We start from the raw sequence: 21,823 nt of genomic DNA, 5'->3' as shown, positions 1-21,823 counted from the left end.
GAGATGGGTGTGATGGGTGTGTGAGTGTGTGTGTGTTCTCTCCAGGGCTAGAAGCCAACTGAAGTGTGTAATGCAAAAAATTAAGAGCCAGCACCACCCCATTGAAAGAGCTCAAGCTTTGGCATCTGGAGTCTTAGGTTAAAGTCATTGCTGTCAGAAAGAAAATCCAAATGGAGATGGTTATGTCAGAAGTATCAAAAAAGCCAGGAAGGCATGAGGAGTTGGACCCCAGTCACGTACACACCCAGATGGAATCTGATCTATTAAACTGGGCCAAATTGTAAAACCAGCTGCATTTGATCTCAGCTGTTTCTATTGGACCTGATCATTAACCTCCTGGAGAAACAGCTATGCCAAACTGGATTGATCATCAGAGACATCCTAAGCTGTGACCAGCCATCATCAATTAAAGACTCTGCTAGAACCTTCCAGATAGGTAAACTTACAGTAAACCTTTATAAGCCCCTACCCAACCTCACCTGGATGGGACACAATTTAGCTGCTTGCTCATTACAATTCCCAAGACCCCAATTAAAACATCTTCTCTTTTGTTTGCGGCTGTGCAGTGTTGGTTTTCTTATTAGTTAACACTCCTCAGGTGTACTCTCACTGTATAAGAGTAGAAGCTTCCTTGCCAGGCACTAGGTTGTGTGCTTTCCCTGCATTTTTGGATGCCATCCTCTCCACAACCCCATGAAAGTACCACCATTATCTCATTCACAGACAAGGAAGTAGAAATGTAAAGATTTCAGCAATTTGCCCGAGATCACACAGCAGCTAAGTGGGAGACAAAGACTGAAACACATCAGTTGATTTCACAGGTAGTGCTCTTGTCTGCACCATCATCTTCTCCCCGAGCCTCAGTTTCTTTGTTTGTAAAGTGGGTATGATTGTAATACACACCTCATAGGTTTATCGCAAGAGTTACAGAAAGCATTGCAATGGGGAGTGCCTTTCAAATTGCTATACAAATGCCAGTTGTTGTCATTGTCAGACAAAACTAAACAGCAAGAATAACAGAAGAGAGTGACTTCTTCACTTCTGATAAAGGCTTGTGAAGATAGCCAGGTGAGGCTGACGAGCTCTTCATTCCATCTCACGTGTGCCACTTAGTCAGCTATAGCGAGCTGAGAGCCCACCCTCCTACCCAGCCCAAAGTGCTGGGAAAATCACATTCACGTGAGAAGCTGAGACATGCTAATCAATCATTTGTGCCAAGAGGAGCAGGTGAGCTTCTCTTACCTGGCCTAAGATCACAGCTAATCCATGTACCCATCACCCTACACCTCATTATGGTCGAGATGCCTTCCTGCATCTTCCCTTCCATCCAAGTTTTGGAAAGCTTACTCATGATTTCCCGGTGCTCTTCCCCTTTTAAGGCATGGTCAAAGGCCTGCAAATGACAACAACTCTGTACTCCAAAAAGTGCTTTTAACCCCACTGATTCTTTCAATCTTCACAACAGCCCAGTGAGGTGGATAAGATTATCCACACCTATTTTACAGATGAAAAGATTGAGGTCAGAGGAGCTAAGCAACCTGCCCAAGAGAGAAGAGGGAAGCAGAGGAGAAGCAGAGGAGCTTGAGCACTCCACACGTGCTTTTATGCTCAGCTCCTAACACCCAAGAGTGGGCAGAGGCATGCTGTGTGTCACCACCCTGGGGCGGGTGCTCAGTCTAGCCTCGGTGGGAAGCAAGGAAAGGTAGTGAGTGCCCCACAAGAATGTCAGCCACCACGAGGACCCCTGGGAATACTCCATCTAGTGAGAGGAAGAACAGAGAGCACATGCATGGACCAGAACGACTTTGTTGTCAGCCCACAGATAAGGGCAATTGGCTGAACAGGGGATCAGATCTGCCAGGATGTGATGGAGACGGAAAGATAGGAGGAGGGGAGCAAATGACATGCCACTCAGACTCTATGCTCCCAGGGCTGATGCACGGGCTCATCAGTACAATGTTTGCAGCCTGTGTATCCATTCCTAAGCTCCCTCCCACTAACACTCAGGGCTCAAAGAAAAGGGTCTCACTCTTGGGTGCTCACCTTCTTCCCTACTGAAAGGTGTGGGGAGAGGGGGAAATTTAAACTGGAACAAAGGAGCCAGGGCAAGGATGTGTGGGCACTCCTCATGGGCCACACTGGAACAAGCCAGCCCGAGGCTATTTTGATCCTGGGGCATCAGATGGTCCCGTTGTTTGTTGGGGTTCCATGACACCCTTCAGGAAGTCCTCCTGGGTGGTGGCTCCCTCCAGTGTGGCCACACTGGTATCCTTGCCCTGTGGCTCTCATCCCCTTCCTCTCACTACCTTAATGCCTCAGTCTAATCCAACCACAGCTTCCCAAGCAGATCTCATTTACCACGAGACCCCCCTTTTCTCACACACACATGCACACACACACTCTCTCCTGTTTGGCAGGGAGAATGCATGGTTTGCTACCTCCAAAGAAAACCTCTCTTCCCAATCTGTCAAATTCTGTACTTCAATCTTTTAAACTCTTGGGGTAGATGAGGAGTTAATGGTGGCAAAATTAGTTTCCAGCCATCTCTCTGCAAGTCTTGCACAGATGATTTAGATTCAGCATCTCTCTTTGAAATGAGGGGATGTTTTTGCACTCATTGTTTTGTTTCCCATCTGTGGGGCTGAGGAAAGAATCCCATTTTAGCATCCTGTGACAGGAGCACAGGCAGATAGGCATATATAGGCATACAGGCATATTACCCTCCTCACCAGTGTTCATCTTGGGCCTCAAGCGTGCTCTCTCTGTCTTCTTCCCATTCAGTGTAACTAGATTTCTGTCATATACCCCAGCTCCCTGACCCACAGGTTTCCTAATAGAAGGCTCAGTTGACTAATGGTGTATGGTTAAGTTTTAAAAAGCCTGGACCAGGAACCAGGCAGCCTTGCTGTCAGTCTGACTGTGCCACTAAAGGGCCGTAGGACCCTGAGCGAGTCAGTTTCTCTCTGTGGGCTTATGTTTCCCCTCTCTAAAATACAGAGATTGAGCTTGATGGTCTTTCCAGCTCTGGGATGCTGAGTTGGCCTGGGGGGTTGTGCAAGCCAGAGCAGGACAGTTCAAGGACAGAGATGACGCCAGAATCCCTTTGGGCAGTGCCTGACATTTCCACTTCCATCAATGGGTTGATTTGTTTCAGGTGACAAGACTGTCACAGGATCTGTCTCCTGCCTTAGGAACACGTACTCCCCCAGTTCAGGATAGAAACAAAACAAAAGGGCAGGCTCCTGGGCCTGGGGGGCACCAGGGTGACCTCATGTTTAAGGAAGCTGTATGTCAGGAATCATCTTGTCCCACGATCCAAAATAGGCAGCAAATGGACAGGTTTCCAGGCTCCCCCTCCGCAAAAGATAAAAATACCATGGGTTCGGGGACGTTCTCAGTCATAAATCCATCAGCTAAGACTATTTCTGTCCTTATCCCTTGCCCAGAGTTCCTCCTACAACCTCTGTCCTGCCCTCCTGTCCCAGCCTCCCAGCCACCTAGCTCTGGTGTAAGGGGAGTCTCATCAGCTGCCCTGATGACAACTCAGTACCTTGGCCGTGCCAGCAAGAGAATCCTCAGCCTGCCTATAAATGAAACGGTGGACATCCTGGTGCCTCCATCCACCTCCGCGAGCCTGGCTAGCAACTGTCCACTCTGACAGGCAGGTGACTCCCAGTACACACCAGGTTTCCTGGCCTGTAAGGGAGCTGCCCGCTGGTTGTGGGGGGCACTTAGGAGTAAATGTCTCTGAGTAAGCCCTCAGCATGGTCAGGGGTAGGGCTTCTCCTTCATGTGGTTATAGGGGTTAAAGGACCTACCTCGTAAAACCACTGGGAGGATTAAATAAGACCCTGTAGGTAAAGCATTCACCTTGTCACCTGGCAAGTTGCAGATACTCTGAAAATAAGAATTGCCTTCCCCTTGCTAGCCATTCATCTGGAGCTCAGACTCCTACGGCTGACCCATGTCTTTGGAGAGCTCCTTTGAGACTTTTGTCAATCTAAAACCCTAAGTCAGCTTTGAATTCAGCTCTCGGGGAAGCCTCCGAGGACATCTGGTCTACGCAGAGATCCTACCTAAATCAGTACCTAATGGTTAACAAATGCAATGCTGCTGGGCCACCTGGACAATATTGCCCCTTGTTCAATCTTCTACTGCCCTCTGCAGGTTCCAGGCCATACTGCAGACAGTGTTGACTGCATTCTTTGTGCAACACCAAAAAGACCAAGACATCTCACTGTATAGACTGGAAGCACTTTAAGACAACAGGGCAAGACAACGGGTCTCAGATGGACGATGCCGACGCCTCTGAATAGCACAGTGATTTCTAGTTCACAAAGCACTTTCCTGTTGGATTTTCATGACCACTCTACTCTCACCTTGGTACCTAAGCACACAAGGGAATTCTGTGTCACAGCTTCACCCCAAGAGCTTCACTAAAAACAAGTGACAGGTCTCAGGCCCTGTCCCAGAACATCCCAGAAAATCATCTGAAATGGACCTGAATCTCAGTGTAAACACTCGTTTAGTTTTTAAAGCTCTTCTACTTTGACCATGCTGTACAACAGCCAGCATATCTAGGATACTCTGGAGAGGGATTTTTCTAAGAAAGTGTGTGTGTGTGTTTTCAAGAAATGAAGGCTGGCCAAGATACTGAAGATACTAGCATTTGGTGTGATGATCATTAAGAAGCATTTTTCACACGCCAACCAGCTGACAGTTTCATTTATTAGTGACATCAAGCACCAGTCCAACTATATCATTTCCACTATCCTCCCTCCATGGCCAGAACCACAGATTCTCTCTGGCAGAAGGTTGGATTTATACAGTGAAGGCATGTGACAGTGACACATTGTCCACCCAGCACCATGTAGGGATTAAATCACCTGTTGGAGCAATAAAAGGGATGTTTGTTCTTCCCTTGTTCTCTTTACCAACCGCAGAAACTTGAGGTGATCTCAGCAGAGTTCATTAGACCCAGGTATCATATGACAGTAAGAAAACCAAGCCTTAGATAGCTGCAGATCCCTTATGTAACTGGAGTTTTCAGGTCGTATATTTATAGGCTTTTAAAGCAGAAGACGTGAGACAACCCTTTACTGCAACCCTTATGTTTGCAGTAAAATGGATCACAGGAAGGGGAATTGACAGTCCAAGATCACAAAGATAGAGACAGAAGAGACAGAGCTAGGATGAGAACCCAGGCTTCTTGGCTCTTCTACCTCTGGTTGAGCTTGATTTTGATAGCAGCATTTTTATTTCTTTTTTTTTTCTTCAGAGACAAGATCTTGCTCAGTTGCTCAGGCAGGAGTGCAGTGGCACAATCATAGCTCACTGCAGCCTCAACCTCCTGAGCTCAAATGATCTCTCCACCTCAGCCTTTCAAGTAGTTGGGACTACAGGCATGCACTATCAAGACTAACTAATTAAAAAAATTTTTTTTAAAGACAGGAGCGCTCTATGTTGCCCAGGCTGGTCTCAAACTGCTGGGCTCAAGCAATTCTCCTGCCTTAGCCTCCCAAAGTGCTGGGATTACAGGGGTGAGCCACCATGCCAGGATAGCATCATTTCTAGGTGGAAATTACTTTGGCTTCAAATGTAAAGATTAAACATAATCTTTTTTTGTAAATATTCAAAGAGTATTTGGAATACAAATATTCCCTTCAAAGAGGAAGGGAAAGAAATCTAGAACATTGTACGTGCTCAATAATTGAGTTGGTTGGATTTTTGTATTATAGAGTAATCTTGCTTTATGCAGCTTCACAAAATTAGATCCAATTAACCTTGAATTTGTTTCATTCTTTATTCTTTCCAATGATTCAAAGATGGTTAGAGGATTTAACCTTACCCCACTGCCTCATTGCAAAATTTGAATATAGATTCAAGGTTATGCTTTGCTGTTCATTGGTTTGAAGGCAAGGCTTTCAGAGGAAGGCACACGATTTAAAGTAACTTTGGTTTAAGCTTCTAGAGGTTTGTGGGAATCCTCTTCAAAGGACAGACACCATCAGAACTTGAGGTTATACAGGCTGTCCAGTAAGTGGGGAATAGCACAAACCCTTCCCGACCCTATTCCAAATACATGATTAAAACAGACAGAAAATGATCCTAATTGCATATTCACCATTTAGGCATAACAGTTTTGAATTTGCTTATCATTGTGTTTACAAATTACATTTTTGATCAAAATCTTCCATTGCATTCACTTGTCTTCCAAATCCCATCTTGACAAATCACAGGTCTGTCATCCTGTGACTTTAATAGATCCATGTTCTGTGGTATGTTCCTCCTGCTCCATGGAAGCCCAAAGGCAGCACAAGAAGACTCTGCTGAGGACTCTCTCTTTAGACCCTCACAGACCAGGGTTTGCAGTTTTCTGGTACACCAGTGACACACTAGGAAGGAATGACAGTGTTCTCATTGCCAGGGTCTGCTGATCATGCTCCTCCCACTCTCTTGCATACCTCACCTCCCACCACTGCCAACCATCATTCCAAGGCCAAGCACCACTCTGCAGGCCCAGCTGTTGAGAATGCCTCAGGGCAGGACTCCTTAATTTCCTAAGCCATTCATTTATTTTCATTGAGCACTTTCCATGTGGCAGGCGTTCTATTAGGTTTTGGAGATATGGTGACAAACAATACAGATGCGATCCCTTTTGAAACTCACAGTCCTTAAAAAGTTCATAGAATCAGCTGCTCATGCAAATCCATGGCAAGAATTTTTAAATCGCTGGTATGTTGTAACATAGAAACGGATCTTTGTTTCAGGTCTGGGGCCACAGAGAGCTTACGAAAATGACTGAGTTCTGCATCAGACTGTTGGCAAAGAGCTCGCCTTGCAAACTGTGGGAGCTTATTGGGAGCCATGCTGCCCACTCCTCTCAGGGAAATGGGTTTGGGTGATTGTCAGCATTGGGAGCCATAGTGGGAAGGTTCTGGGCTGTGGGTAGGTTGCTGCACAGATGTGGGCATCTTTACTGCCTGGGAGTGCCACACGGTCTGTGTAGTTCTCACTCCATAGCTAAAGCTCTTGGTAGACCCAAGGAAGACCTGAATGGGGACCCACATGCCTCCTTCACCCGCTGTGTTGAGGTCTGGGGATGGTGGATCTGTCTGACTTTGGGGCTCCTCTGTGCCCTCCCTACTTGGGACCACATGTACCCACTTTAACTATAAATCCAAAAAGCATATTGAATTTTAAAAAGAGGAAGCCCCACCTGAGTATCAGGAAGAACCCAGTCCTGCTAACTCCACACAGGTTGCAGTTGCAAAGGGAATTAAAGCCAAGGTACAGAGCCCACTTCAGCACCACTCAGAGGCTGGGCTGGTTCTGGGATCCCCAAAGCGGAAGCAACCGTCCTAGCAAAGTCTTCTTTTGTTAGGCATTGCCAACTACAAGTATCACATAGGTGCTTCTTAAAGTGATTCCAATGACTACGGAATTCTTCTACTACTTTCTGCCACATACACCTCCAAGGCAGTAATCAATCACCCTATAATGGAATCATCTGGTTTCCCAAGGTTGCAAAGTCCTCAAGGACATCTATGTGTCCCCAGTATCAGAATGGCACATGATAATCACAGGACAAATGTGATTGATCTAATTAATTATTTCCTCTTTTTCCCTCCATCCCCCCAATATTCATACAGTGTCCTTAACATAAATTTAAAAAAAAATGCTAGCAACTGACTCATACTAAAGATTAGGCTCTCTGGAGTTTCATCCATCATCCTTATCTAGATGGAAAATAATAAAATCTGTGAGTTATGACTGTGCACCACACATTCCTCCCATCTCTAAGGAGGCCCAGCTACAAGCTATAGCTTTAAGGAGGTTTCTCATTATTCTCTTGCAAGTTCGAGTGTATGCTTCATACCATGCACAATGAAGGGTGGCCATTGATGCAAGGCTGCCCGGTTAAGAGAGAGCCCAACACCTCTCCTCTGTGCAGAACCTTCCCTGCAGTTTGCCAGCCTATCCCTGGCCTCCCCTGGACTGAGTGGATGCTTGAGGGGCATCATACCAGGGTGGTGAACTTGTCCACGCAGGCATTGCGGATCTTCTCCGGGGTGGCAGGGCTGTCTAGCCGGAAGAGTTCCTTCACGTTATTACCTGTGTGCTGAGCTCGAGCTGCACGGATGGCATCTTTGATGGCAAAGAAGATAGAAGCAGCCAGGAAGAGGGGCGGCTCTCCAACAGCCTGAACACAGACAGGGCACAGGGCAGGGGCTCAGGCAGGTGGTCCTGCCTCCACATCATCAAGTGGACCTAGGAGGCCAGGCAGCAAACTCTGCATGAGGAGGGCTGGTGGCACCAGGAAAGCACTGATGGGAGCCACACCAAATACAGCAGGAAGGCACAGTCAGAATTGATCAGGGGCTAAGAACAATCAAGCTAGTACATGACTGGACCGCATGGACATATTTCTTTGAACACTCATGTAATTTTCTCTGATGACATCATGCACATATAATGTACCATTTAAAGTTATACTCGGTAATTGTATTTTACCGACCACAAAATCTGACGTGAGTTTTAACCTTTTCCTCAGTCACTAGCCGAGGGGAAGAGTCTACCTGCAACTCTGACACCAACATTTACAGGCACCATAGTCATATTACAGCATCCGCAGGAATTATAGGCATAAGAACAAACAGGAATTAAAACATTTTCTAGCATAGGTTGGTTTTTCTCCCCGCCAAAGTATAGATCAGAGACCACCTATATCAGAATCACTAAAGATACTTGCTGAAAATGCATGTTCCAGGGCCCTAAGCCACACCTATTGGAGCAAAATTTCTAGGCGTGGGCCCCAGAAAGGCACATTTTTATCATGGGCCCCAGTAATTCCCAAGCATGGTAAAGTATGACAGTCAATGGCAAGGGTCACAATATGTCCCAGCTTCCCCACCCACTATGGTAAAGTAAACCACGAGATGAGCAAATGGATGTTTCTGTGGTTACCAAGGATTAGTTGCCTTCCTTCTTCAAACTAGGATTATATGCATCAGCTAAATCAATTTTCAACCATTTTTTCATACTTACTGCAGATAAGGAAGAAATAGAAGACAGTTATTCTCAATCCTCCAGGCATCTGATCAAGTCTTTTTTTTCTTTTTCTTTTTCTTTTTTTTGAGACAGAGTCTCGCTCTGTCGCCCAGGCTGGGGTGCAATGGTCCAGTCACGGCTCACTGCAGCCTCTGCCTCCCAGGTTCAAAAGATTCTCGTGCCTAAGCCTCCTGAGTAGCTGGGATTACAGGCGTGCCCCACCATGCCTAGCTAATTTTTTTTATTTTTAGTAGAGATGGGGTTTTGCCATGTTGCCAAGGCTGGTCTCGAACTTCTGAGCTCAGGCAATCCACCCACCTAGGCCTCCCAAAGTGCTAGGATTACAGGCATGAGCCACTGCACCCAGCCTGATCAAGTCTTAAGGTCTAGTATTGGCAACTGAAGGAGGTAAAAGGGTGTGTACAAAGGCGCTATCCCATTGGCAGTGAATGTGTTGATTGTCATTGGACCATAGCAATGCTGTACCTGTAAAATCATCTCTTAGGATCAAGCACCAGTGACGTACGCCTGAGATATGGGTGTGGGCCAGGATTTAAATGAGAAGATTTGATGAAGGAATCCCTCTAAATTCACCCAAAGAAGTGGGCTTCAGACCATACTAAGGTGCTCTCCTCAACCCAGTTTAACTGGTTCTCAAGCAGGACTGCCCAACTATCCCACTGCCCCTACCAAGGTCAGTGTCAAACCATCTTCCCTCCTCAAGATATGCCCTTTGAAGTCCCACCAGGTGGGTCACTGAGGCCTCTCATCACCCGCTGGGGCCTCCCCCAGGGCAGATCAGAAGAGACAGCACAGAGCCAGAGCAATGGTACCTTCGATGCATAGATGGCCTTCTTGTTGGGGCAGTCGCGGAGCAGGGACACCCTGAACTCAATGGGGATGCTGCCAAATGCCGGGATCTTGTAGGTGCTAGGGCCACGGGTGTGCAGGCTCCCCTCGGGGGAATAGTGTAGCTCCTCTAGGGTGAAGAGGCCAAGGCCTTGGACAAATGCCCCTTCCACCTGCAGGATGGATGGAGAGCACAGTTAGCCTGCCACCTTCTTCCCTGAGGACAGATACCACTTGCCACAATGGACACAAAGCGCCAACTGCAGCGCGGCCTGGAATGTAGCTAAAACTGCCCTCTATTGCTTACCTGGCTCCTGCCTCAGCCCTGGGATAACCTATCCGGACTTCTGCCAGGCTTTGGCTCAGGCAGAGCAAAGACATTAACACGGAAGGTCAGTGATTCTAGGTGGGCATGTTTCCCACTACAACCTGCCGCAGTGCAGATGGAGATATTCCTTCCATGTTGCTACTGGGGAAATGGTGAGCCAAAGCTAAGAAGCAAGCTCACAGGAGGATTTATTCGATAGTAGATTCTTTGAGACTTACCTCCAGCCTTTTTGAACGCCCACCCCTGCCTGTCCTCTGGGAGAAAGTGCCCCCACTGCAGTTCAGCTTACAGGTCTCTCCTAGGGTAACTGCCATGCTAGACAGGCCCACACATCTGCTCTCTCAGCCCCCTGCTCAGAAGCATGACATGGGGCACTACCATACCTCAATGAGCATTTAGAAAAGAAACCGACTGGCAATCACCTTTGGGTCTGCAGTGCCTGGCTTGGTGCCTGGCCACAGTAGGGGACCATAAATGGTTGTTCAATGAATTAATGAACAGATTGACTAATGGCCAGATTTTCGTACACTCAGTAGTTGTCCATTTTACAATTTGTATTTTCTACCAGATGCTCAGTCTTGAATTCTTGATTCCTCCTCTGTTTTCTCCTATTTCACCTATTCTTTATTTTATTTTATTTATTTTTTTGAGACTGAGTCTTGCTCTATCGCCCAGGCTGGAGTACCATGGTGCGATCTTGGCTCACTGCAAACTCCGCCTCCCAGGTTCAAGCAATTCTCCTACCTCAGCCTCCCAAGTAGCTGGGATCACAGATGCATGCCACCACACCCAGCTAATTTTTGTATTTTTAGTAGAGACGGAGTTTCGCCATGCTGTCCAAGCTGGTCTCGAACTCCTGATCTCAGGTGATCTGCCTGCCTTGGCCTCCCAGAGTGCTGGGATTACAGGTGTGAGCCACAGGGCCCAGCCCTATTTCACCTATTCTTCCTAGTAATCCCATATTCTCCTAAAGCGATTTTCTCTGGGACCTCCCTTTACTTCTTCTGCTTAAGCCTTTGTGTTTTGCTCCCAGGGCCCTCCACCACTCCATGTTTGGCAGCATCTACTTCCTGGGGTACAAAAGCTGTCCTGGGTGGAGGAGGAATGAGAAGACAGAAAACTCTTCTGACCTCAGACCCCACCGTCTGGGCATTGATCCCAAACTCAATCCCCATTCTACATTGTGCTCACACTCAAATTGGGTGTGTGCGCACGTTCACATGTGCACGCCATGTTTCCCCATTTCTCATCTTGTTTTTGAGTTGTGAGTGCCCTTCCCAAGTTGACCCATATTAATTTGCTTTCTGCCTTGAGGGTTGGTTGGACTATCACCAATCTAAATTCTACTTTGGGGGAAACTCCCTAGGTTCCATGTTTCAGCCTGTTTGAAGACAACCTTGGACAACATGTTGTGGCAGGTGGCCCCAGGAGGGGAATGGGGTGCATCGGTGGCCAAGTCTGTCACCACCCTGGTCCCACTGAGCCTCACCTGTCCAATATCAATGGCAGGGTTTAGACTGGAGCCAACATCCATGACAATATCTGTGCGGAGGTTCTAGAGTAGACAGCAAAATTACAAGAAGTTAGAGGAGGAAAAGATGTTTGGAATATGACAGATGACTCACGGTGACCCTCAGACTACAAGTGCCAACCAAAGAGTATGTTCCCAAGCAGAAAGCCCTGGGTGTGCTCAGGCAGAAGTGTTGATGTTCCCACCAAATCTCTGCTGCCACCATCCCTGCTGGAGTCTGAGTTTGTAGCAGCCAGGTAGTGGGTGGGGAGCAGCCGTGATCTCTCAGTAACTGGGAATAACACACATTCATAAGTGACTAGTCAGATAGGGTCCCAGAAACCTGGGGCTTTGAATCTGAGTCTGGGTAGATCATGTACAAAAGGGTCAATATACTACATTCCATGGGCTGAATCCAACTCGCCCCTGTTTTTGTGGGGCCTGTAGGCTAATAATTACATTATTAAATAACTGGAAAAATAAAAAGAAGAATATTTTGTGACAAGTAAAAATTGTATGAGATTCAATTCAAATTCAAATTTCAGTGTCTATAAATCATATTTTATTGGAACAGAGTCACACCTGTTTACAAGCTGTCTATGACTGCTGTCACACTTCAGTGGTAGAGTTCAGTAGCTGAGGCAGAGACTGTATGGCCCACGAAGCCTAAAACACTTACTCTGTGGCCCTTTATAGGATGTTTGCCTAACCTTAATGGAAGGCATTATTTTTCCAACCAGAAATTTTGTCTCTATCAGCTCTAGGTATTACAACTCAGTTGTTTCTCTTCTCTTTCCCACTAAGTACTAAAGTTTTGCAAACTTCTTACCTTATGATCTCCTGTTAGGCAGTCAATTTCTACTTCAGAGCAAGCCACCCCATAGCTGAAGTAGTGGAAGGCGTTCCCTGAGTTAGTCTCAAAGCTGTAGCCCAGATTGGGTGTTCTGGGAGAGGAAAGAGAAGATACTGCACATGTATTAACATGAACACACCCCCTTCCCTATGCACGCACAGCTTGACCCACAGCATCTTTAAACCCCACAAGTTTTTGCACTCAGCTGTTCTCCAAAAAAGTCCATGGTTTGAACAATTTGAACCTGTTAATGAAACCCAGATATTCCAGAACATTTTGTCTCTGGGCCCTCCTCTATTTTGCCAGTAGCCCTTCTGTACTCATTCTGTACAGCCTAGCAGTGTTTACTACCATGCTAGCCTCTGCACAGTAGAAAGAGAGGTAACAGATCCATCTGGGCTCACGAAGGACATGAAAGTCACATTCCAAAGGATGTACTGAATTAGAATCCAAGGTCTTCAGGACTGAAGGTTCTGCTTGTGGTGGCTCTTAGACTGTTCACACAAGTTCTCCTGCTTACCTTCTCAAGGTGAAAGTTAATAAGATCAGCATCTCATGCTAACCTGGGTGCATCTTTAAGCGGCCACTCCCCACCTGCCGGTCCCTTTGAAAGTTCAACAAATGATTTGAGGGAAATGATACGAATAGAAACAAATGCTCCCTTATACATTTTTAAAATTTTCAATCTGGAGTACCTTATACAATTCCACTTTTGCCTGAGTCATATACATATATGTGTATATCTATGCATTTGTGCATGTGTATTCACACACCTAGAGTTTACAGTACACTGACTGTGTTATTCTATACACTACACAGGAATAACATGAGCTGATATGACCAGATCTGCACAAAAACAAAACAAATATGGGGCTGAGGGAAAAGGCTTCTCCCAGAAAAAACCGCCACCAATTCCTTTGACCTCTGCTTTCACCATGCTCCTCTGGTTTCACCTTTATAAAACCTTAGTTTCATGAACTCCAGAAATGTAATAGGAATTTATGAGAAAATGTGTTTATGTATGTGTAGGTCAGATATTAATAACCTAGAAAGCATTGGCAAAACATTTCTTCACCATATATATATATATATGCACGTTTATACATATATATGCCTTATACATATATATTCAATGTAATATCTATACACATATATATGAGCCACATATATGTTCATATATGGCATAGAAATGTTTTGTGTGTATATATGTTTATACATATATGCCTTATACATATATGTATAATACATATACATGCCTTATATAAGGCATATATATATTCAGTGTAATATCTATACATATATTAGCCATATGTATGTTCATATATATGGCATAGAAATGTTTTGTGTGTGTACATGTTTATACAGATATATGCCTTATACATATATGTATAAGGAATATATATTCAGTGTAATATCTATACATATATATTAGCCATATATATGTTCATATATAGGGCATATAAATGTTTTTTTGTGTATATATGTTTATGCCTTATATGTATAAACATATATATGCCTAACATATATATGTTCATATATATATTCATTTACATACGGAAAATAAATGTTTCATACAAAGAAATGTTTATACATATATATATTTATGCATCTATATATTCATACATTCAGACATGATATTTTAAAGAAACATTGAATTATTTTCCAAATATATTGAAAGAAAATATTCCAAATATCTGTGAAAGAAAAGGTCCTAGTTAAACTTCCCAGAGACGGCTAAAATATGATGACTGACAGTAAATATGATCATATCTTTTTACAGCTGCTAAGTCAGATGGGCAGGGTCTCTAGCTATTCATGCTGCTACTAAATTTAAAGTTGCAGAAGTCATACGCTCTCTTGAAAATCTCCCTGTATTAATAAGGTTCCACTGTATTCTGCATTTTGTAACAAGACCACGTGCTCTAAATCCTCCTCTCCTTCTATAAAAAAGTCCCACACACAGTACAAAGAAGCATGCATAGCTAACAGCAATGCCTAACTCATAACACTACACAGCCCGGTTTCTGCAGGAGAACACTGAGGGAGGAATGGTTAGGTACTGGCCCCGATATGTCATCAGTGAGGAAACAGGGGAACAGGTTCAGCAGGACCACCGACTTCCTCAGGTGAAATGGTGCACCCCGAGACCAGAACTAGAAGTCGGGTCTTCTGACACACAGCTGGTGCTTTTACCCCTTGGCACACAGTGTGGCCATTCCACATATTTTAGAGCATCTTTAGACTGAAATTAGCGGAAGTCTGTTGAAGAGATAAGTGGAGCTGCTCTCTCCTGACCACAGCCTGGCAGGATTCGGTGCTGGAGTGGACCAGTGAGGTTAGGATGACATCACACTATGAGCTGGGCAAGGACAACACCATACTTACCTATAAAACCCAGTGGCAGACAAGCTCACTGTGTCCATGTACGCAGCTGTGACCTGAGGAGAGCAGATGGCCATCAGGCAGGGGAAGTGAGGTTTTCAGGAACCCTGACCTGCCACTAAGCTTTCAGGAGCTCACCTCCTCTGGAAGCCAATCAACTCATTTTACTAGTGACTCCCATTTCCATACCTTACCTCACATTGTCACTGGCACCACCTGCACCAGGTCCTCATTATCTGAAGCCTGGAACACTGTAGTCACCTCTTAACTGGTCTTCCTCCCTTGAGTTGTCTCCCCAGCCCAGCCAGAGTGGCCATCTTAACATACCACACTGTGCATGTCACTACCCTACTCTAGAGCTTTCCATGGCTCCTTATTGCCTATAGAGCAAATGCCTGATGTTAAGGACCACAGTCTCTCTGGCATTTTGCAGCACACCATGGCCACCCCAGCCACACTCAAGAGCTAAACCTCTCTCAATTCTTCCATCTCCCACACCTCTGCACCTTTATTTATGTGGTTCCTCTTCTATATATGTGCAAATCCTTTTCTTTCCTCAACAACTACTCAAACTTGCCCTCCATTCTCCCCTCCTTGGTGAACGAACTCTCCCTAACTGGCCATTATAAAAGCAACACGCTATAGTGCTCATGTGGTACTTCACATGTTCACCTTGTGCTTTCACATATGCTTTCCTGTTGATCAAACTATCCCTCCATCCTATCCCTTGGACTATATAATGTGCTTTTTTGGTATCCCCAAACACTAGCACAGACTCAGATTTAAGTTGTACTTGATATAATTTGTGTCTTCTTCATTAGCAGCCACCAAACGATTTACTGTGTCACACACACACTATTTAGCACTTTGCATACATTATCTTACCTATATTCACAACCCTAGAAAACCTATACTATTATTAGCCTCATTTTACAGATGAGGAAACTAAGGCTTGGAAAGACTTGGGCCTAAAACCTGCACTAGTCATTTAACATAATGTGTGTGTGCATGTGTGTGTGTGCACGCATGCTTGTGTGCGTTTGTGTGTGCGTGCACGTGTGCATGCGTATGTATGTGTTGGTGACTGTGGTTCATTTATTGGGGTTATCTGTTTCCCAGGCACACTGGTCTACATGGCTGGTGGTTGAAGACAAAGCTCAGATCCGCAGGTCAGATGATAGAACATTGTTGTCGGGACTGTTGTTAAAAACATTTAAACTGCCTGATAAATCCATGCTAAAACCCAACTACCAAAATCAGGCTACTTTCATGTGCTATTGGTACACGTGGTATGGAGAGGTCATAGAAGGCATAGTAAGATGAGTGGGTCTGAGAAAAATGGCATGTTTTCTTTAAATCTATTGAGGAAGATTTCTAGTGAGCTGGTTTATGTGCAGTCACATTTGATGTGTTACTCTTCTGCCCAGTTCTACCACTCCAATACTGGGGAAGGATGCAGAGCTGCCATTAATATTTCCACCTGCTGGAGGAGCCACAGCCTCCCGCCTGCAAGAGACTCCCTTGCCCCCTCCCTCTGAGATTTCTGACATTCAAGGCCACTGGTCTAGAAGTCAGAGAATTGGGCTCATTCTTATCATAAGTGCTTGTTCTGTCATTCCCCAAATCACAGGAATGATAGAAGTCCTTGGGTGATGTTTTCTCCCCACGCTGTCACAGAGGGAATCTCAGTAGACTCAGACTCAAGAGATGGAGATTTGAGGAAAACCAGGCTCATCTGGGACAAGCGGGGTGTGGGAGCAGACCCGCTGAGTCAAGACAATCCAATGAGGCATGTTCAGCAGGCACCCATCCTCTCAGGCTCAGGCAAAGAAAACCCTGATTCCCACAAGGCTGTCAAGATCCTGGATCAGAAACTTCCCTCAAATGACCTCCCTCAATGATGAAAGCTATAGAGAAAGGGACCGAGCCAGGATGAGCATTTATTCATCCTATAAAATCACACAAACCACCTCAACTTCTCTCTGCTGTTCTGACTAAAATATTGTCTCCTATTACTTGTTCGGATTTGGAACGGAGGCCCTGCTGTCAATTTCCCTCTCCTTTGCAAAAGTGACTTGGATCAGCTCAGACTTACCCAGTCTTCCCAGGAGCCACTGGGATTCTTCTTCTTGTAGGGTTCCAGCCTTTTCAAGATGGTCTGACAAGCCGCCTAAAGTAAACACCCCCCACACCCCAGACACATCAGTCCTCTGCATTCTGTAGCCCAGGCAAAACCCGAGGGCCCCAGCAAGGCTACCTCCAAGCAATGCTATACCCAGGGTGCCACTCAAACAGCCTGGCCACCCACTCCAGAATGATCAAGGCCCAGGGTAGAATCCACAGGACCTGGCCAATAGGGCCACCACTAGTCCCTGCTTGGAGAGCACTTCCTGACTCAATTCTTGGGCTGACAGAGGGCGAAATGTTTGAGTGATCCCCAGAGAGGTGTCTTCTTCCCTCAAACTGCTTGTTTGATTATATCCCCCATATGGCAGAGGAGCCAGTGTGGCCAACCTGCCTCTATAATCAAATTTCAGCTTCAGCCCATTGTCCTATTGCTAGCTCCAGCACCAGGGAGTAATTCCAGAAGCCTCTGCTTTCCCTCGGTATCCTCACCCCCCCATTCCTGCACTCATCCTTCCCAGCTTTGAGGGCAGTGATTATGATTCTTGGGCCTCTCTTTTAGCTTGAGGTTTGGAGAAACAGCATCCTCCTGGATAAGGGAGCCAGAGGCCTGGCCAGAGCCAAAGAGCCTACAAGGAACCCTTCTAGCTCCCACCCAGGGAGACTCTCCAGGCCCACAGCTCTGGGCTGGCCCTCTGCTCTGCGGGCTCCCACGGGCTCCTTACGTAGACGGCCTGTCCATTGAGGTCAGCGCTGACAGAGGCAGCCGTGGGAGAGGTGTTGGGCACAGTGTTAGTGCTTGTCTCGCTGATATAAATCTTAGAGGTGGGGATTTTCAGAGCTCTACTGGCCACCTGCGAAAAGAGAAGACATTGCCCTCTAGGGAAGGGGTTATCATGGCGCTTGGCTGCCTTCTCCCCAAGACAGGATTCACATTCACTGTTACAGGCAAGAAAACAATTTTGTAAGCTCTAATCTCATTGTCTGGGATGTCCTTACATCTGGCTGAATTTGAAGGAGCACTTGACGGAGTTCGGTTGGATAAAAAATTCATAAACTGACAAACAGTGCCTTTTTACACTAACACTCACTTTTCAAAAGATCCAGTCTGGCCAGTCTCCATGCGCCAAGCAGATGTGCTGACTCTAATCCAGCTCATTGTCCTCACTCCACTCCGAGGAGTCTTGGAATGTGGGAAACTCGCGACCTTTACACACAGAGCATGCCCGCCTCACACACTGAGAATGTTGGTAATAGCAATGTCCTCAGAGGTCACCTGGCCAACTCCTTTGCACAGATGAGGAAACTGAGTTCAAGTGGGGGAAAAGACTTGCCCGAGGCTACACGGACATAAGCAACAGGGCCAGGGCCAGACCCCGGGCCTGCTTCTGCTCTGATAGGTCCCACTGCTCAATTTCTTATACCACTTCCTCTAACAACGGACACCACACTGCCAGAGACGGCTGCTCACCTGGACCATTTTGGTATGAAGGCCTTGGCCCATCTCAGTCCCCCCGTGGGTCAGCAGCACAGAGCCATCTGTGTACACATGAAGCAGGGCTCCTGCCTAGGGAAAGAGAAGGATGCCAGACACAAAATTCAGTAAATTCCAACTCATTAAGGTTTGGGACCAAAGGTATGGAGCCCAGGAACAAGAGAACCAGCAGCATTTTGGATGTAAACCTCAGACAAAAATTATGGCAGTATGAATCTCATGATTTAATTATATAGCACTTCAGTAGTTTGCAGAAGGTTTTCATATGTTTCTCTCTGTTTCTCTTGTTCTCAAAGGGAAATAGGTCAAATATCTGTCCTCACTCTGTAAGTGAAGAAACAGAACAAGAAAAATAGAGTAGCTCTCTCCAGTCCGATAGTTAAGGAAAGGTAAGAACTAGAGGTTGATCCCAGATCTCTGAGTCTCACTGCCCATGACCTACTGGACAAATAGGACTGTGCAAGTTCGACTTTCATTTAAGGAGCAAAGAGTTCCTCCAGTAAGCCCTGTTACCAGTGACAACGAAATTTCCCTTGCAATACTGTAAACAACAGGGAAATGGGGTCCCAGTCCAGCGGAGATGGACACAATTCTATAAAGCAATTACCTGATTCAGAAAAGGAACTGTGAAGCTTATTCCAAACTTGGTGGGAATTATGCACAATCCTCTCTTTTTCCAACAATTCTCCCTAGAGAAAAAGGAATATTCTTACAGAACCTTCTCTACCATATTGAGGACATGAACATCTTTGGATGTTCAAATCAAAACAGGACATCCTTGGGGTTGCCCATATAGTCTTGCAATAATGGAACTATGCCCCAATAATGTAGACAAAGATGAGAACAGTCAGCTGGTGTACAGCCCACACCAGGGGGTCTTGTCAACACTCTTCTTCCCTGAGTGCAACCCGTACTGGGTCAGAGTACCCTGCTAATCTTGGGCTGTCATCATCTCCAGGAGGCACTGTGCCTCACTGACAATAATAAAGCCTTCTCTGTGCTTTATATTTAATTATCTGAGTAACTCTGTGAGGAAGACAGAGCCAGCCCAATTATGCCCACTTTTCAGATGATGAAACTGAGGCCCAGGGACTCCCAAATTCATATTTATAGATCAGTGTCAGAGGCAGGTGCATAACTGTGATGTGTTAGTCCTAGGCCAGTGTTCTTTATAATATGGTGTGTCCAAAGGTTTACAAACGCGTAAAGATGAACCACAACTGACAGGCTATGACACCGATTGCAGGCTGTGAGCCCACCTGCCCCGGGCTGAAGATCATTATAAGATCTTAAAGAGATGGCTGTGAATGAGTTGGCAAACTCAGCAGTCTCATAAGTTATCCATTGAATTATTAGCTTCCTATATGGGGGTCAGCAGAAAGGCTGTAGGATATGAAACCCAGAAGAGCAACTGGACTTCTACTCCTAGTGCTTACTTGTTGAACTTGTCAACCTCACTCTTCCGAGCATGATACTGAGAGCTTGCTAGGCATTCTTCCCAGCATCTGGGCAAGGTGAAACCCTCAAGCTTCTGGTTGAAGTGTGTCAGGTCCCCTTCTTTGTACAGGTTTTTTCTCCGCACCTTCCCAAGGAGAGAGACACAGAGGCCTTGTTGGCGGCAAGAGACTGTGGGGGCAGGGCACAACCTAAAGTTAAGCTTCCAACCCCCTCAGCAGCCCCTGCCTGTCATCTGCCCCCATGGGAGATGCCCAAGATACAAAGCCGCTGTCCCCCGAAGTAGTCTAAACCACTCTGACTTGTGCTACCAAATTCTCAGCTTACCTCCTCTGCAGGCATCCCACAGGTCACTGCAACTTCACTCATCCAGCACTCGGCAATGAGCATCCCCTGGGGCCCCCCAAAGCCCCGGAAGGCCGTGTTGGAGGGAAGGTTGGTTTTGCACAGCCGCCCAGTGCCCCGGATGTTGGGGATTTTATAGCAGTTGTCCATGTGGAATAGAGCTCGTTCCATAATCTGAAGCAGAGGAAACAAAAATGGGAGAGAACAGTGTACTGATTGCATTGGTTCCTCAAAGTAGGAACTTTGAGGGCTGTATCCATTGCCTGCCTTTCCCCTCTGCACCCAAGTTATTTCTCCCCCAGGATATTGCAGCAGCATCTTTTTTTTTTTTTTTTTTTTTTTTTTTTTTTGAGATGGAGTCTCGCTCTGTCACCAGGCTGGAGTGCAGTGGAGCGATCTTGGCTCACTGCAAACTCCTACTCCCTGGTTCAAGCGATTCTCCTGCCTCAGCCTCCTGAGTAGCTGGGATTACAGGCACGCACCACACGCCCAGCTAATTTTTGTATTTTTAGTAGAGATGGGGTTTCACCATGTTGGCCTGGAAGGTCTCGATCTCCTGACCTCGTGATCCGCCCGCCTTGGCCTCCCAAAGTGCTGGGATTACAGGCATGAGCCCAGCCTGCGGCAGCATCTTTACTGCACCTTATCCACCTACTAGTCCCCTCATTCAGCTCCTCTGTGGAGAAATTCTTTCCAGAGCCTCTAGTTGGAACTAATCACTTGCCTCTTTTTGAAAACAGTTAACTTTTAAAAATTCATTGTAAATTAGTTAATGAAAACTATGAAACAGCCATGAAAGTTGTACTGCAAATAGTTTGAAGTGTCCCATACTTCTGTAAGTCATGGTATGAAAAACAGTAGCCTCTTCCACTTTCCTTCCTTCTAGTCTCCAGAAGCAACTACTTACAATTCTCATAGCTTATCATTTATCAGCTATTTAGATAAACTTATACATCTCTAGATAATGTGGCTACATTGCTATGTCTTGACTTTTTCAGTTTTAGACTTTTAGGTTGTCTTTCTTTTATGGAAAAGGAGAATTTAGTTTTGGCTTAGCCCCCTCCCTCCAGCCCTCACCCCTACCAGCTTCCTATTTCCCAGTATAGTTGTATTTTGATCAGATCAATAGTCAATTTAATATTATAACTCTGTAAACATTACTTACAGCTGAACCATGTAGTTACATTACAATTTCTTCTCTCTTGATAATATTTTTTTCACCCTGGAGCTAATAATTGTCTTTATTTTTTCATCTGCTTCATTTTGTATGTACTTATTACTAAGCCAACTTAAAGTTTTCCCCAATTCTAAAAATCTGCTCCTAATATATTTTCTCTTTTCCCTCCTGAGTTCTGCTTCCAACATGCTCAAGCACATCAGATTTTCTATCCTAGAGCCATCTGGCCTACTCCAATTTAAATTGGCTGCCCA

The 21,823-nt window shown here is 45.7% G+C and overlaps 1 protein-coding gene across 2 annotated transcripts in view; it reads right to left on the bottom strand.

The window, feature by feature from the left end:
- Positions 1-4,709: 4,709 nt before the first annotated feature.
- XDH (xanthine dehydrogenase) overlaps positions 4,710-21,823 on the bottom strand; it is an 80,328-nt gene continuing 63,214 nt past the window's right edge. The window contains exons 25-36 of one of the 2 annotated variants that reach the window (XR_678027.4): positions 20,375-20,566; positions 20,029-20,174; positions 19,200-19,281; positions 18,569-18,664; positions 17,823-17,951; positions 17,069-17,143; positions 14,977-15,029; positions 12,568-12,682; positions 11,718-11,783; positions 9,885-10,073; positions 8,027-8,271; positions 4,710-6,395 (exon numbers count right to left, since the gene is read on the bottom strand). Coding sequence is in view for 1 of the 2 variants with exons in the window: in XM_525729.7 (XP_525729.4) it covers positions 6,345-6,395; positions 8,027-8,203; positions 9,885-10,073; positions 11,718-11,783; positions 12,568-12,682; positions 14,977-15,029; positions 17,069-17,143; positions 17,823-17,951; positions 18,569-18,664; positions 19,200-19,281; positions 20,029-20,174; positions 20,375-20,566 (1,371 nt within the window). In the remaining variant the exon portion in view is untranslated. The remainder of the gene's footprint in view (positions 6,396-8,026; positions 8,272-9,884; positions 10,074-11,717; positions 11,784-12,567; positions 12,683-14,976; positions 15,030-17,068; positions 17,144-17,822; positions 17,952-18,568; positions 18,665-19,199; positions 19,282-20,028; positions 20,175-20,374; positions 20,567-21,823) is intronic. The other variant, XM_525729.7, reaches the window with a different exon arrangement.

Source organism: Pan troglodytes, chromosome 12 (assembly GCF_028858775.2).
Source record: "Pan troglodytes isolate AG18354 chromosome 12, NHGRI_mPanTro3-v2.0_pri, whole genome shotgun sequence".
Classification (NCBI taxonomy): Eukaryota; Metazoa; Chordata; class Mammalia; order Primates; family Hominidae; genus Pan; species Pan troglodytes.
This window is presented reverse-complemented; position numbering and strand designations above follow the sequence as displayed.